This window comes from Phycodurus eques, chromosome 5 (assembly GCF_024500275.1).
Source record: "Phycodurus eques isolate BA_2022a chromosome 5, UOR_Pequ_1.1, whole genome shotgun sequence".
NCBI classification, from domain to species: domain Eukaryota; kingdom Metazoa; phylum Chordata; class Actinopteri; order Syngnathiformes; family Syngnathidae; genus Phycodurus; species Phycodurus eques.
The window spans coordinates 31,998,224-32,015,355 of NC_084529.1; the positions used below are offsets into that span (position 1 = coordinate 31,998,224).

Sequence of the window (17,132 nt, forward strand, 5' to 3'; positions counted from 1 at the left end):
GTATAGATGGACACATTCCAGAAAGAGCAATTCAGCATGATATTGGTGATATATGTGAGAAGAGGTCAGGAAATAGGATTGGAATGACGACAGTGGGAAACTGGCCAGCTTTCCTCGTCAACTGTGAGACGAAGGGAAAAGCTCATGCGGTGGAACTGCGCTAAGAATAGTGAAGCGTTTTGAAAATGCTGATTTCGATTTTGCTCATTTCTTGTGCCGTCTATCTTCACACGTGTACAGTTTGTGTGTTAGCAGATCACAGTCGTCTTTTCAGGTTTTTAATACGAAAAAAGTTAATGGGGGCGCCAGGTAGGTAAGCTACAAACTCAAAAAAATAGTCTTTTGTGTGACACTTCCAAAGGCAAGATACTAAACCACACAAACAAAACTGTCCAAATGATGCATAATACAAGTTTAAATAATGAAATGATATTTAGCAGACACAGTAACCACTTTGCTCAAATTAATTTCATCCATCCATCCATCCATCGATTTTCCGTCGCGCCTATCCTCACGCGGGTCGCGGGGCGTATCTTCGGGAGAGAGGCCCGCCCCGGTACGCACGCCCTGAACCGGTCGCCAGCCTATCGCACGCAGTCAAACGAATTTAGGAATATACATTTTATGAATAAAATGGTTGCTGTCGGGCAAAACCTGGGGCACAATCCAAATCCTTCCCCAATGAACAAAATTGCCACTTGTCAGCCGCTCTCACGAGACTGTGATCGGCGAACTGTTGAATGTAGAAACCTTAAATAGTGGAACACGATCAGTATCGTATTTGTTTTCTTCTCATGTGGAAATACAATCAATCTGTTCCAGGATCAAACTCTTGCCATCATACAGGCTTTGTTAACTGTACACAACGGGTAATCATTTCAATAACATTTTCAACAATGTCATACAAGTGTAAAAATAAGCGCTGTAATAATGTTCAAACAATGAAGCGCTCTTGAAACACTGCCTAGCTTTTATGACCACCGCTTTTTCGGAAGAAGAAAAAGCATCTCACGTATTGTCATTAATCGATGGAATTTGTCCTGAGCACGAAGCCGCCAGAGAAGTGAACGAGGCAAGAGCGCACCGGCACCGGAGGAAGGCAATTTATCGGGACGGAAAGAAAGCAGACACCTGGCCCATGTGAGCATTGAACTCACGCCCCTTCAGATTACGAGACCGGCTGCGCCAACAAGGCTGCAGCAGCTCCGCTTAAAAGGTCTGTCACGCGAGTCGAAAAAGTTCTTGGCCCCTCAGCCGTGTAAAGGTTTTCGTGCGACTCTCCTCCAAATGTTGAGGTACCGCTGTAATTTAGTCACTGCAAAGAAAGAAAAACTGCACTGCGTATTTGATTGACTTCTCCCGGGCCAGAGCCCCATTGCTGCATGTTTGCCCAGACACAGAAAGTAGCACGCCGCTACCATCCCTTCTCATCTCTGCTTGTCACTCTTTCATCTTAGTTGTCCAGTATTTTGGGCCCTTTTCTCTTGACTCTTTTGTTCAACTGGAGCCGGGGGCCTCCCAATGACACGAGGCTTGTTCCCGTAAAACTAATAATGACGGAGATTTGCGCAGGCTTAGCATTCTTTCTCCCCTTCGCGGCTCGACACCGAACTGAGAATGGAACAAGGGGAGGGGTGGAAGAGTTTGAGCGAGGTTTGCTCAGCGCACAGAAATTCAACAAGCAAAACGAAAAGACTCAGTGAAGCAGACGAGACAGATGGCATCACGAGGTGGTCAATTTCCCCGAACGAACCTTTTTTCTCGGTCAATACCGCAGGGTTCATTGAGTTGAGCGCACCGAAATCCCCCTCGCATAAATCCCCCCCCCATCGCCGGTGTCGGCCAAGCGGGTCGACAAAGCTCACGGGCGACGTGTAAATCCCACCTGCGAAATCCGAAATGAATTTTCACCTCTTCCCCACCCGCATACAAATCCACATAAGGATCCCCAGATGTGGGAGGAGATGAAACGGGGAGGCCAGGGGGAGGTCTCGCTCTCTCGGGCCCTCCTCCTCCCTCCTCTCGCACACAGACATGTGCGCACTGTGCGCCCGCAGACAACTCGGATGCACAGACAGTTGCCGTTTCTTTCTTCCCCCTCTTACATTTCTCTCCTTCACCGCCTCCCTCCCTCTCTTCTCAACGTCTACTTCTAGGCCGCACTTTTCCCAAGGCGAATATAAAGGCAGGTCGTGTTGGCCGCACATGACCGCCGGAGACTCTCTTCGCCTGCCTCAGCTGCGAAAGCTCACACGGAGGACAAACTTGAGAGAACACTGAGAAGGAGGAAGGCGGACCTCTGAGGAACAACGTGGAATTAAGGTGCGGGACCATGGCGGGCTCGGTGGCGCTGCTGCTGTCCCTGTTGCTGCTGTCCACGGGCAGCGATGCCGGAAGAATCAGGAAGAGGGCACTCAACCGCAAGGTGGGACCGAGAACGTCGCCTTCAGAGAATTCAAATCATTTCGTTCGAAGAGCAATCGAGGGACTCGACTGATGTTTGCCGACATGTTTTCTGTTAGAAAGCGCGAACCGTCACCAAAGTTAGTTCTTCGTCATTCGTGTTTGCCAGTTGAATGTTGCACGTTTAAAAGAATCGTCTCACGTCTTAACAGGTGTCTCGTGAGATATCTCACATGATACTTTGCAACAACTCATCAGTGAATCAAAAACTAATCGATGATCAGGTGACACGAGCACTATTTTCATCATCAATTCATCACTTAGAGAGGGTTTGTTCAAAACTTAAAAGTGTCCGAACCCTCGGAAATTCAGCCTCCCGACACTAAATATTCTCTGATTTCTCGGGTCCCCGATGTTACGCAGACTGGTTGTGTTTGTGTTGAATCAAAATAAGACATTTGCAAACATCTGCTTTGACTTTGCAAGCCAATGATCAACATTTGTACCGATTTTCTGACACGCTGTGGACTAAACCAGTCCTGTTTTTTTAATATAGGGATGGAAATCCAATTTTTTTTTAAAAAAAGTGTTTCATCTGATGCACCTATTCATCCCAAAATAATACACAGATGAGCCAACTCTCCCAATAATTGTCCGCCCTCCTTTGCATCCACCCATCCATCCATTTTCTGAGCCGCTCGCCCTCCTTTACAGTGTCGCATAAAAGTCAACATACGGTGGTGGCTTTTGTATGGGAAATGGTGGACACGAACCACGAAGGGAGGCCGCATAACAGTCAATTGACATTTTTATTCACAGACAGACAACGCAAATGTTTTGCGATTCATTCGCAAACTTTGAAACTTCGTTACATTTCATTCTGCGTGGCGTTCGTACGGCCACCGGTTGCTGGGCAGAATTAGTGGAGCGCGATTACGTGTGCCCCGTAGCCAAAGAGGGAAAGAGGGACTGATGAGCCAAACAAAGAACTTGCAATTGCAATATGAATGGCATATTAGAAAGAGAGAAACGCACTCAGTGCCGTCCGCGCAGGATCGCCACGACCGCATCGTACGCGGTTGAGAGTTTTTTTCTGTAATGTCTGGCCTACGTGTCCAATGATAGTCGGCCATTATTTGTTGAATCGCACGTGTCATTACTTGAAGAAATGTCTTTTTGGAATAACCAACTCCGGTTTTAGTCTTCTCCGGCGGCTATACTTTGGAATGAATGGGCAACATTATAGAAGGCGCTACTGCTTCGGTAGCACTTAAGAAAAGGTCTGGCGCGATTGGACGAGAGATGAACCGTGAGGCTTCGATTTCGGAGCGTGACAAATAGTCCCGGACAGGTGCGACCTGTGTTACCTATGGAGTGTGAAGCGTGCAGCGGGTCGAAAGAAGGCCCCCATTTTCTTATTTCCACGTGAGCGAGTGAAGAGCACAGTGAATGCTCAAACGCGTGCTTGTTAGCTCAGCTCAGTGTGGCCGAGCGATCAAACGTTCAGCGTAGCGTGTTGCCTTGTCATCCGCTTGTGCTTCAATCTTCTGACTTTCCGACCGGCTGACAACATCCTTGGCTTTAATTCAGCCGGTACACGTTCACCTCTCCGTCGAAATGTTTTCTCTTCTCCCCCTCGGCCCGTGGGCTCCTTTAACGCTCACACCGCGTGCCTTATGTGTCTCGGCTCACTCTTCCCAACTTAGTTTACGGGACGGGCTCAAAGTTCGGACTCCAACCTCGAAGGCTGCTCAGGGGCGATTTGCTTCCTTTCTTTTCTTTTCATCTCTGTATCTTTCAGGCTGTCGTTTGTTTGTTTGTTTTTTAACCCTTTCCTCCTGACACATTTCGCACACGCCCTGTCTCAGTCATAATAAAGTCAAATTACAGCTCCAAAGCAATGAATAATGGCAGAGAAGATAATTGTTCAGACTCTTTATCAGTAGTTATTCTCCTTCTTTTGACACTTGTATGACACATATTCATTTGTAAAGTGAACACTGAATGTTTTACTGAAAAAGTGAAATGTGTGCCACGTATCGGCAACACAACTCACCTCGACAACACCAACGCGATTCATCGTTAGAGAAGGTTTTTGGAGTTTTCCATTCCAATTGTTTCCTGCAGGATTTTCGTTGAATCTGAACAAATCGAGTCCACCGCTACCCTGAAATGGGTTAGGGTTCGATGTCAAGAGGTTCCTCGAGGCGAGAGAACATTTTCGGGGTGTCAAATTCATTTTTATCGCAGGCCACATTGTAGTTATGGCTTTCCTCGGAGGGCTGTTATGACTGTGAACCCGTATAAACGATAAGAAGCCAATAAAACAAATCTCGGTTGAACTATTATTGAATTGAATTTCTTTTCAAACAAAAACAACACGCTAAAATTCCTTTGAAGCTCGAGTTCAATGCCCAAATACATGAGTACTGTTGGCCATTCGAATGATTGCAAATTCAGTACATTTCCCTCGATTGTATTTGTCTCGAACCGGTTAGGTTTGCTCGCCACTGAATATTCGGTGTGCATTTGACCTCCGGTCAGATGGTCAGATGGTTTCTTTCACTTAAATTATGTCCATCACCTTTTGTCTTAGCTAAGCCTATTTCCGCCAAGTTTAATGGTCACCAATAACACTTAGTCAATGTCGTCTCTGTGTTCAAAAGAGACTGTAGCCACATACGAGCGCGTAATGGGGGGAAAAAAAGTACAGTGACAAAAAGTGGCAATGCAAGGAGAGGAATACAAAAGCTTGTGTGTGATGTACAAATTAAATATATATTTAAAAAAAAAATATATATATATATATATATATATATATATATAAAACAAAATAAATATATATATATATTGTTGTTGTTTTTTTTTACCGCAGTGAATTGGTCTTTGAAAGCACCTGCAAATCATGCGCATGCACGCATACGACAGAGTCTGCCGCTGACATAGCTCAGTCTGGCTCGCACCTGCACGGGCATGTCTGCGTGCGCCAAGGGGGAAGCTTCTACCACATGCACGACCTTTGCAGTTTCACGTACTGTATTTTTTGCGATGGGATCATTTTGTGGCAGACGGCGGCTCTGCAGACACTCACAAGCGTTGTTTGACCTGACCTGGGCCCACTAGGGACAACTAAAAGCCTCCGTTTGGGCAGAACTCCAGCATGTATGGAGGTGACGTGTAGCAGAGGGGAAGCAAAGCTGTGTTCTGTGAAGTCGGAATTGAAAGTCACACTAAGAGAAGGCGGACGGATGGATACATTCCTTTGTAGCTTTGCGGCATTATACTTCTGAGAGTACATGCAAATGCAAGTTACGGTTGGTACTCATTGACTGCATTCAAGTTGGATAACTCAGTCATTTACTGATAAACGAATTTCCAGATATGAATGACTTTGCGATCGATATTGTATCCCTATACTTCGTATGAAATGTGTATCTTCGGTTCCGCTCCTGACAACGAAATAAAAGGCAAACACAGAAAAGTTTGAATATAAAAAGGATGAGATCCTTTCAAGTTCCAGCACGACCGCTTCAGGACAAATTTTGTATTGGATGAGTGTTTACAAGGTACATCGATTGTCCACAACGTAAACTACACGATGGAACATTTCTCAGCGCAGTGCTATATCAGCGCAAACTACAAGCACAGTGCTCAACTTTTATATTGTCGCGTTAATAACTCTTTGAAAGTTAGCATTGCTATCCTTGTGGAGGGAAATGCGATGCTAGGGGTGGGGAAAAATACGATAAGATGAATGTATTATATTTTGCCACATCTCAAGGATAGGCAGGCGGCCTGTTGCGTTTATATCACTCGCTCTGTGCATTTCTATGTAAAATTGGCAGCGGGTGCAAAGAAAAAGGAAAATGAGTCCCGACAAGCCAAAAGCTAACCAGATGCCTGCTGCGGGCTCCTGCGCTCGGAGGACACGTTTTTTTCTCGTCGAGGCACGACGATAACCTAGGCCTTAAGATTAAGAGCCTATTGCGTGCGCACATTGTACATGTGTGTGTGCGTGCAGTTACGTGCACGAACGGGACAAAACACTCCAGACTCTAAAACAGTTGTGTCAAACTCAGTTTTTGTCACGAGCCACATTGTAGTCCCGGTTTCCCTCAGAGGGCCATTGACTGTGAAATCATATCAATGTTTAGTCACCTCATAATATTTTGACGTACACGCAACAAATTGATGGATTTCTAGTTTTGAAATCAGAAGTCAGAGATAATGGTTTGTTCAACTGCAGTTCAGAAAATGCTTGCAATATCTCAACGATACTATTTATTTCATATGAGAATTTGAGACGGAAGCATGACAGTTGACACAGATTATTTGCTTTTGCGGGCCCCGTAAAATGACTTGGCGGGCCAGATATGGCCCCAGGGCCTTGAGTTTGACACCGGTGCTCCAAAAGGAAAAGCTGCTGCGAAGAAAGACGTAGCAGTGGCGAGACGGAAATATAATGAGCGAAATAGTGACAAAGACGCACACAAAAAAGGATTGTGTGACAGAGCGATGGAGGTCATTGAGGTCAAATCAATGAGTGAAGAATTCGGCCTAAGTATTGACAATGAGGAGCATGATGCTGAGGGTGAAGTTCACATTGTCATCAATGGGGTCTGCTTTGTATTAAACGGCATGTCAAACAGGAAGGAAACTCAAGATTTTTGCAAGAGCAGTTGGGAAGAGATCGGATATACGATAAAGAGTGGTTATGTCATTATCGAATCCCAGTTGACTTTGTGCCCCTTGAGCATGACTACTAAAGTTAGTCGCTGTCAATGAAACCTGAGTTCAACAAACCTCACGAAGCTTCAAGGACTGTGAACATCCAACACTTATTCCATAGCTGTGGACTTCAAAAGAAATTCCCCCCCCCCCCCCCCCCCCCCAAATAGTTTTATGATGACATATTTGATTTTTGGCCAGATTTTGGCCCGCCCACATTTGGGTCAAATCCTGCGTGAGCCTGCTGAAAAGAGCGAGCGCCTGAAAGGGTAACGTGGGTCCCCCTTCCCATGGGCTCACCGCCTGTGGGTGGGGTCACAGGGGTCGGGCGCAGTGTGACCCGGGCGGCGACCTCGGCGATCCGATCCCCGGCTACAGGAGCTGGCTCTAGGGACGTGGAATGTCACTTCTCTGGCAGGGAAGGAGCCCGAGGGGGCGCGGGAGAGCGCTCCCGCTGGGGACTCCGTCGTTCTGCTGGGGGACTTCAATGCTCACGTGGGCAATGACAGTGAGACCCGGAAGGGCGTGATCGGGAGGAAACCTCGGGCACGGGAGGGGGTTCAGCGAGGCCGTAGACAAAGACTTGAGGACGGCTTCGAGGAAATTCTGGGCCACCGTCCGACATCTCAGGAGGGGGACGCAGTGCGCCATCAACACTGTGTATAGTGGGGATGGGGTGCCGCTGACCTCGACTCAGGACGTTGTGAGTCGGCGGGGGGAATACTTCGAAGACCTCCCCGATTCCACCGACACGCCTTCTTTTTTTTGAACCACCTTTCACAGGTGGTTAAAAAGTTCCTCGGTGGTAAGGCCCCGGCGGTGGATGAAGGCTCTGGATGTTGTGGGGCTGTCCTTGTTGACACGCCTCCGCAGCATCGCGTGGACATCGTGGACGGTGCCTCTGGATTGGCAGACTCGGGCGGAGGGTGTGCTCTCTCTTAGAGAGAGGGTGAGAAGCTCGGTCATCCGGGAGGATCTCAGAGTAGAGCCGCCGCTCCTCCGCATCGAGAGGAGCCGGATGAGGCGGCCGGGGCGTCCGATTCGGATGCCTCCCCGGTGAGGTGGTCCGGGCACGTCCCACCGGGACCCGGGATACGCCGGCGAGACTACGTCTTTTGGGGGAATTTATCATATTTAAATTAGCCCTTGAACATAGGGCTAATTTAAATATAACACAATTTATCATATTTAAATTAGCCCTTGAACATAATTTTGGGGTGCTGTTATATTGATGTGAGTATGAAACAGTATATAATAGCAAGATAAGCTTTAATAGCAACTTCAACAGAGTGGAAATGTTTTTCTTATTCCCTGAAAAGTTGTCATATTGGAAGCGGGGCGATTCCGCCCGACAGCGAGATTATATATATATATATATATATATAAAATATGAGTATATAATGCCACTTTATAGTACAGTACATTCCTTGTCCAGACCAGCTATGCAGCGAATTTGCTCTGCAGTTCTGTCGCTGACATCACATCAAGACATGTTCGTGTATCAATTCCGCCAATGCAAAAGGGGAGTTCCAAGGTCAATTGGTAATTTACCGATCGTTCCCAAATTGATTGGTGACCGCCAGTTTCCTTTCCTTGAGCAAAAAAAAAAGACGTAAAAATAACGATGGGCCATCTGGACGCGATAAGTCCTTTCATGTGTTTTCTCTACGTTACAATCAAAAACCAAAATGTATTGTTTTGTTGTTACGTACAGTTGCTCTATAGCAAAAAGATAACTAAAAACTAGAAGTAAAAAAAGACAAATCTATATCTCACAAAGTAATAATTAGCGCATTTTGAAATGTGTTTCGTTAACCAAGCGTGCAAACAACCATCTGCCAACTGAGTACAATTCTGGCAGAATGAACGCATTTGTGTCGAAATGCTCACTCTACGTGCCCAAAAGCCTCGGCTTTTATTTTCCGAGCAGGATGGTGAGCACGTCTGTCAAGGCTGCCAAGTAAACAGCCATTTTGACAGACCGATTACCCGATCAGCGATCGAATACGCAGAAGGCTCCGAAGAAACAGAGAGCAAACTTACATTTGTGCTTGTTTCTCGTATTTGGTGGCAACACGTCCTGCAGTTGACACACGAGCCAGATCGGGAGTTGCTGTATTTTAACGATACTGTGGAAACAACTTCAAACGTGGTAAATGTTGCTTCTCTTGTTATATCGTGGTTGTTGTGAATATGTGGAACAGCGGAGTCAATCCTATGAAAATAAACATGATGTTCCGAAGCAAAGATGAGAGAGGGGATTTTTCGGAACTACGGCCTAACCCCAGAAAGGAATGCTAGCCTCGACGAACACAATCCAAGTTTTTACAACAAACCGCAGAGACAATGGCCGTGATGCACATTCCATCAAGTTAGCGCACGAGAGCAGACGTCAGCAGCAGTGTTGCATTCCTGGCCGCACGCGAGCGGACACTCGGGCCTCAACAATTTATGTGTGTCGAAGGCGCCAAGGTGTGTGACGTGAGAAGTCGCTGGCCTCCGGATGTTGTGGCCTACTTTCTTTTCACTCTGAGATTCACCACGGAAGTGTGTGTGCGTTCCCGCCGTAAACTAATTTCCCAATCCAGGTCAAGACATTTGGAAGGCGGCGTGTCGTCTGCACTCAAGCCAAAGCCTGTAACACAGCTATCCTACACTTTGCTGCTCTCTAGTGGTCGACTTTACAAAGACAAACTCTCGCCAGAACCAATTTTCTTGTCTCCCAGGACTACGAGTATCCCAACCACCCGCAGTCCACACAGCACCAGAAGAATGACCGCTGCCCACCACCACCTCAGATGCTCCCCGAGAGGGCCTGCGAGGTGCCGGGCTGCCGCTCAGACTCGGAGTGTGAGCGGCACAAGCGTTGCTGCTACAACGGCTGCATCTATGCCTGCCTGGAGTCTGTTCAGCCTCCGCCAGGTCTGTGGAACTCACAAGTTCAGCGCATTGACTTGTTCATAAATGTTTCTCTCTCTCTTTCCGTGTCTGTGTTATCACGAGTAGTCCTCGACTGGCTAGTGCAGCCCAAACCTCGGTGGTTGGGCGGTAACGGCTGGCTACTGGACGGTCCTGAGGAGATGCTGCAGGGTGAGTACACTCGGGACCAGTTATCGGAAACGTTGCATTTTCAGCCTGAGGCTTCTCCGTAAGATTTAAAATCACGAACTAAAAAGTGCGGAGCGCGACTCGACGTTCAACATTTCTTCGTTGCTCTCTTTGAAGGTGTCCAATAGTGTTGCGTCGTTCACACAAACAAATATTTTGAGCGAAGTTACGGGATGGAATCACGTCAGAAATGTGTTCCTTTCTCGTTAAATTGAGCTCAGCAGCTGGAAGCGCGACACTCTGATTGTGCCCTGAGTCGTTCGTCGGCTGCAAATGAACGACAAGGAGCGCTCAAGTGAAGGAGGCGACTCAAAGTCATTGTAACGGTTTCCTCCTTGCGGGCAGTGGCGGATTAATGGCAACTCTCCCCCAAAATAAAAACCAGACCATCCCTTTTAAGGCCTTTACACAGAGCACTTTGCGCAGCGTCAGTGGCGGTTCTGACATGGGTGATAATGGGCAGCCGGCCAGGGCGGCATTCTGTGGGGGGGGGGGGGGCGCTAGCCCCCCTCCCACCCCCCCGAACAAACAATTCCATTCATTGGGTGTGTACGGCCGAGAAGCAACGGCGGAGCAGCAGCCAGCGTAACGCGAGGTAGGATGCATTCAAATTGGAAAATGTTCAATTCGGGGGACGTGCGATATGATAAGATCTTATAAGGCATCTCCATCAGGAGAGATGGCAGTGGAGTACTTTCAGAGTGACAACAGTAATAATTTGGCGGTGTTGTATTTTGAAAACAGTATGGAGAACGTGGAGGAACTAAATATGAATGTGGTCTCCCAGTGCCCCGAGCTCTGGAACATAAAACAAATACCATACTGTGACAAGGTACAGAAGGTACAGCGGTGAATAATGACGATGACACGGCCTAGCGGCTTATTCATCCTTTGCTGAGTGAAAAATCTTTCATTCAGCCAGCACATGTTACAGCTTATGATTAATGTGTATTTGTGTACTGTACTTCCACTGAGCAGCTGAGGCGTGCAGTACAACAGAGGACGGCGATGAGCCTCTCCACTGTCCTACAGGCTACGAGTGCCACATCATCAACCCAGGAAACCCTGCCACTGGCATCCCCAACCGGGGACAATGCATCAAGCAGCGTGCCAACTCTGGTAGAATTTGCATGCACTTTTGGGGACTTAGGGCTCTATTTTCGTGACCGGCCTAAATCCGTAAAATGGTCAATTTCGCAGACAAATGGTGGTCTGTGCCGTGGTGGGGGTGAACACAGCCAACTTAATTCGCCATCAATCAAAGCAGCTCCTCTCAGTCCCTTGGAATGAGGTGTAATGAATCTTGCAGCAAGGTTTAGAAGTGAGTTCATGTGCCCATTCTCCCAGGAGCATATTTGTGAAGTCACACACTGATGTTGAACGAGAAGGCCTGGCTCACTGTCCACTCGAAACCCAAAGGTGCTCTATCGCGTTGAGGGAGGGACTCTGTGCAGGCCGTTCAAGTTCCTCCGGAGCAAATTCTCTCATCCATGTCTTTATTGACCTTGATTTGTGCACTGGTGCACAGACATGTTGGAACAGGAAGGAATAATCCCCAAACTATTTGACTGTCCAAAATCTATCTATTGGTATGCTGAAGCATTCAGCGTTCCTTTCACTGGAATTCAGGGGCGAATAGTTCCAACTTTGTGGGAATAGTTTGGCGACGGGCCATTCCTGTTCCAACATGACTGTGCATCGGTGCACAAATCAAGGTTCATAAAGACATGGATGAGAGAGTTTGATGTGGAGGAATTTGACTGGCCTGAACATCCTGACTTCAAACATATAGAACACTTTTGGATGAATTACAACAAAGAGTGAGAGCCAGGCCTTCTCATCCAACATCAGTGTTCTGGGAAAGGGGTCATAAATTCCCATAAACACACTCATAAACTTTGTGAAAAACCAACCTTCCCAGAAGAGTTGAAGATGTTAGAACTGCAGAGGGTGGACCAATGTCATATTAAACCCTATGGATTAAGAATGGAATGTCACTTAAATTCATACCTGAGTCAATGCAGGTAAGTGAATACTTCTGGCAATATAGTGTATGTCCGCACACCTCATGTCCACCCTGACTGTGCTGCGTGCCGGTCAGTGGGAGGATTTTAATGATAATAATAATAATAATAATGCATTTAATGAATTGATTTCTACAATGATCCAGACGTCCACTGCTCACATTATTTATGAACGAAATACGTCTGACAGCCAACACACGTCCCGATCAAATTAGGCCAGCTGTGGCAAAGGTTAAACGCGGTATCAGCAGGCCTAAGGTTAAATCGAATATTTGCCACCAAATAGTCACAGGCACCGGGCGCAGGTCTAAGAGCACAGCCGAGTTCACTCGGCAGGCCCAGCTTGTCGCAGGCGACGAGTCTGCCAAACGGGCGAACGAGCAGCGAGCCTTGCGCTTGCACGGAAATCGAGATATGCCAGCTTTTGCGTTCCGCCGCAGATCCGTCGTCTATAAAAATAGAGCTCTTGGATACAGTGCTTGATTTGAATTCAGAGCTTTAGGTGACTGAAACTAAATTTGTGTCACGTGCTGTATGTTGCACACGGAGTCCTAGTTTCCTCTAATTGTGCGTACGTACAATTACGATACTTTGCAACCCAAAATGGCTTTTTATGCTTACAAGGACTTGTGGTCAAATGCAAAATTCACATTGGAGTCAAGAAATCTTGCTTCTACTGGACAGCTGAAAAATTGCAAATGACATCTTTCAAATATTATAGTCATTCATTTTACTGCATACACAAAAAGTATGGTGCCCATTGAACTTCCCATGGAGGACCAACAATCCTAATTATCATGCAATGATTAATACCCTTTTTCAAAGAATTAATGAACAAAAGTCACCTCTGTGGACTGTGATGTTTGTCATCCCGATAACATATTGGTTCTGAAATATTTGTATAATTGCAAGAACATCAGAGCGAGAAAGCAACGACGCAGCAATGATTCCATAGCATCCTATAGAAGACTTTCCATCAATCCCATAAGAATGCCTGTCATCCCTCCATTGACGACGGACTGTTATTGGATATACCCGGGGCTCGCTGTGATAGGCTGTAATCTGTTAAACAGTGTTACAGTCGTTCGTCCACTTTTGGTTGTCGGTACTGTTGTCGGCTCGGCAAAAGCAATTTCCAGCATTCGCGTGCATTTTCTAGCCAAGAGAATAGACCGCATCCAACTTTTACGTTGTCGTGCCTTTTTTGTTTTGTTTTAGATGGACGGGGGTTGAGGCACAAATTTTTCAAGGACTACTTAGGTAAGTGAGGTCATCTAAACACATGGAAAGACGCAGTTAAGTCTGACGCATCGCCAGTCGGCCTGACCTGACCCTCTTTCTCACAGGTTCCAGTACCAACAACGCCGTGGGCTACGAGAAGCATCACAAGCACCTGGGATGAGCAACATATACCCTTTTTTTTTTTTTCTTGCTTTCAGACCACACTTTCCATTTTATTTTCTAACCTTTCCGATGAATCTGACATAGGCCCCGCCGCTTACGATCGTGTTCAAGCTATTTCTGATCACGCTTCAGTCAGAAAAGATCATAAGCTGCTACCTCCTCTGCTCTCCACTCCTCACAAAGTTCGAACCTCAGAAACGTTACTGTCTCACAGCCAAAGAAAGATGGTGATTTTACACATTCGACATCATCTTGGAGTAAGAGAGAAAGAGAGAAGTAGCGAGTGCATCAATGCTGCTTGCCAAATATCTCAAAAGGACAGAAGAATAGGAATGTATTTTTTCCATCCTCCATGTATTTCGTCTTTACGTCTTTCAACATCACAATAATCTGTGTCAAACAATCCATTGCGTGTGTGGGTTATTTCTACAACAAATGCTCTTGTTGGGATGGGCATAATAATTGATGGAGTCAAATTGTTTGTCGATTCGTCATGTCTGAAAGTGAATGAGGCAAAACGGAGTGCGGTACCTGGCTGCAACCAGCAGAGGCACTGTTGATTTTGTCGCCTAAGTGCCTGGGCAACATGTTGTTGCCCACCTTTTATACAGTTTATTATTGCAATCACTCGCTGTTGGTAGGTTAGCCCTACCAATATTTATAAACAACCACTTCAAGGAAACTTCTGTGTGTTTAATGTTGCATAAAGTTAACCCAAAAGGCGATGACATATTTCATACATTATTTCTATGCGGTTTTGGTGTGCTGTACTTGGTTTCAATAAACTTCATTGAAACATCGTCGCAGTCAATACAGCGGTATATGTCCAGCGCGAGTGAATTATTAACACGCTAAAACAATCTAAAACAATTCAATGTGAGCCACATTTCAAAGTTTGAGCTCCTGCGTACCATAAAGAAACATCTAGAGAAATCGTTTATTTTGCTTTTCAAAAGAATACGTCGTCTTTCTGGGTTTGTCGGGGAACGGACGCATCGTTACGCCTCATCCGGGACGAGCGGAACAGCCTCGATAGAGCCGCACACAACGAACCATTTGGACAAAAATCCATTTGGAATATGGCAAAACCTTGGCAGAGCCACTGCGGGGGGGAAATGGAAATGCGGGGTGACAACATGGGGCCCATAAACCATCTGACGGCAATTTAACCAGTGACAGAGCAGTGCAGTGAATCACAGTGAACACACTTTCTTCAAATACGGTTTTGGTCTCAACAACTTTGTGGTCCAAAGACGACAGCGTGACATAAGGTGCGGGACGTTGAGCAATAGCCACATCGACCATAGTTGAAGAATGAGACTTTTGGTGACTGCAAATGTCTTCCATAATAGATGAAGGAAATTGTTTATGGTACCTTTTCTCCACCTTCCAGTCCCAGAGTCCCAGCATGTTTGCTGATCACAGGGAAACTACACAGTGACTGTTGTATCTTTAATACCCAAACACACCAGATGGATTGTTTCTATTTGTGATGTTATAAACTGCAATATATATTTTGTTTGTAAGAGTCCATCAGCCTTGCAAGGTTAAAGTTTTAAGGCTGGGCAGTAGAAGGGGCGTGGGTGAAGACCATCTGGTTTGAAAACATTCCCTTGCACTCCGAAGGCCAAATTTCCTATCCTGTGGACAAACTGAACATTTCCACATGTCGGAGTTAAAGCTTCGGATCTGCGTAAATGAGACCGATTTAATATACCACGACGTATTACGAATCGGCCGGAGCGGTGGACGACCGGTTAACACATCCGCCGCACGGTTCTGAGGCCCGGGGTTCAAATCCCGGCCCCGCCTGTGTGGAGTTAGCACGCTCTTCCCGCGCCTGCTCGGGTTTTCTCCGGGCACTCCGGTTTCCTCCCACATCCCAAAAAACATGCATTGTAGGTTGACTGAAGACTCTAAATTGCCCGTAGGTGTGAATGTGAGTGCGACTGGTTGTTCGTTTATATGTGCCCTGCGATGGGCTGGCGACCGGTTCAGGGCGTACCCCGCCCGCCTCTCGCCCGAAGATCGCTGGGATAGGCTGCAGCATGCCCGCGACCCTTGCGGGGAGAAGCGGTACGCACAATGGATGGATGGATATTCCGAATCACAAATCATAAACGGCATAGGAAATCCATACAGTATGTGGGCTTGAATTGCTTAACCAGTGTAAGGCCATCTGTCAACCGGCCTGAAAAGAGACAAATGTGCTGGTGCCTCGTTGATGTTGCTCAGGTTCTTTCTGCCTTTGATAATGAACAGCAGAATAAGCTGGTTTCCAATACAATAAGAGGAATGTGTTGAACGAAAGCCGTAACAACCATGAACTCTGTGGTGCTGTCTTGTTTTTACTGAATGAAACACAACATGTGAAATAAAAGCGCATTGTGTCATGTTGTTTTGAGGAGTTAAAGATTCCAGACATCTAAATCTGGCCCGTTATGTTATCATCAAGGGAACGCAAGTCGTAAGGTTAAATAGGAATATTCTGATACATTTTATAATTCCTCAATAAATCATATCATATATATGTTTGAGGAAAACGGCGGCAGAAAGTGTCAACATTTCCGCATCATGCAAAATCGATATATTGTGTACAAAAGGTCATGGGAATTTGTGAATATTGTTTCACACCGCACAATATGCTATCACGGATATTGATGCGGTAGGACAATTGTTTCCTTAACTATAAATGATTTCATGTTTACAAACCCAAGCTTATTCGATATAAACTAACGCAAACGAAATATAGGGTTTTATCCATTACACAGTCATAGTGTTAGGTGGAGCGCTTAGTTTAAATTGACACAAACAGGTATTTATTTAGCGATATTCCAGTCGTGAAGATATGCACTGCAGCATCATCGAATCTCTGTAAGATTTTATTTCCTATTCAATTTCCTGAAGGCTAAATGAATTACTATGTCTTGAAATCTATGACAACACAAACAGTATTTTCCTGGTTTACAAGTGTAATGTGAAAACAGAATCATTACCTGGCTATCAGCGGAATATGTGTTCGACACTTCTTACACAACACAACGTCACTCGTTGTAAATAAGCGAGTTTTAAACAATGTTGTTTGTCAAAGTAGTGTTAACGTACCAAACGGGCTGCAAAAAGAATAACTTCTACTCCAATGGCCTACCGTAAATACCTTTCCAATATGGCGGCTGGAATACGTATGCCTACGTTTGCGCGTGCCCAGTTGAAGTAGTACGGGAGCCGGGAAGCCCGGCCCCCGTACTACTTGCCGAACACTGTAACGGTCCTCTCATCTCAGTGTGTTTTTACGAGAAACTGCAGCACACCGCGGCGGTCGAAACGTAAATGTAAATGTAAATTCACGGTCAAACTACAGCGGAAGTTAACTTGTTTCCGTCCCGGTTTAGACGAGCGGGAAGCAGAGTGCACGAAGAAGTTAATTTAAGAAGTTAAGTCCTCCCGTGTCCAGTAGGTGTCAGT

General features: G+C 46.1%; 1 protein-coding gene across 3 annotated transcripts; it reads left to right on the forward strand.

Annotated features, from left to right (window-relative positions):
* Positions 1–2,033: 2,033 nt before the first annotated feature.
* wfdc1 (WAP four-disulfide core domain 1) lies at positions 2,034–16,060 on the forward strand. Of its 3 annotated transcripts, XM_061676344.1 has the most exons (6): positions 2,034–2,425; positions 9,858–10,053; positions 10,138–10,221; positions 11,218–11,358; positions 13,482–13,523; positions 13,610–16,060. In XM_061676344.1, the coding sequence occupies exons 1-6, from the start codon at positions 2,333–2,335 to the stop codon at positions 13,663–13,665; spliced, it is 612 nt and encodes a 203-aa protein (XP_061532328.1). In that variant the 5' UTR covers positions 2,034–2,332; the 3' UTR covers positions 13,666–16,060. The 3 variants fall into 3 exon arrangements, with proteins under 3 accessions (XP_061532328.1, XP_061532326.1, XP_061532329.1); XM_061676342.1 differs by having other exon boundaries at positions 9,858–10,221; XM_061676345.1 differs by lacking the exon at positions 10,138–10,221.
* Positions 16,061–17,132: the final 1,072 nt, after the last annotated feature.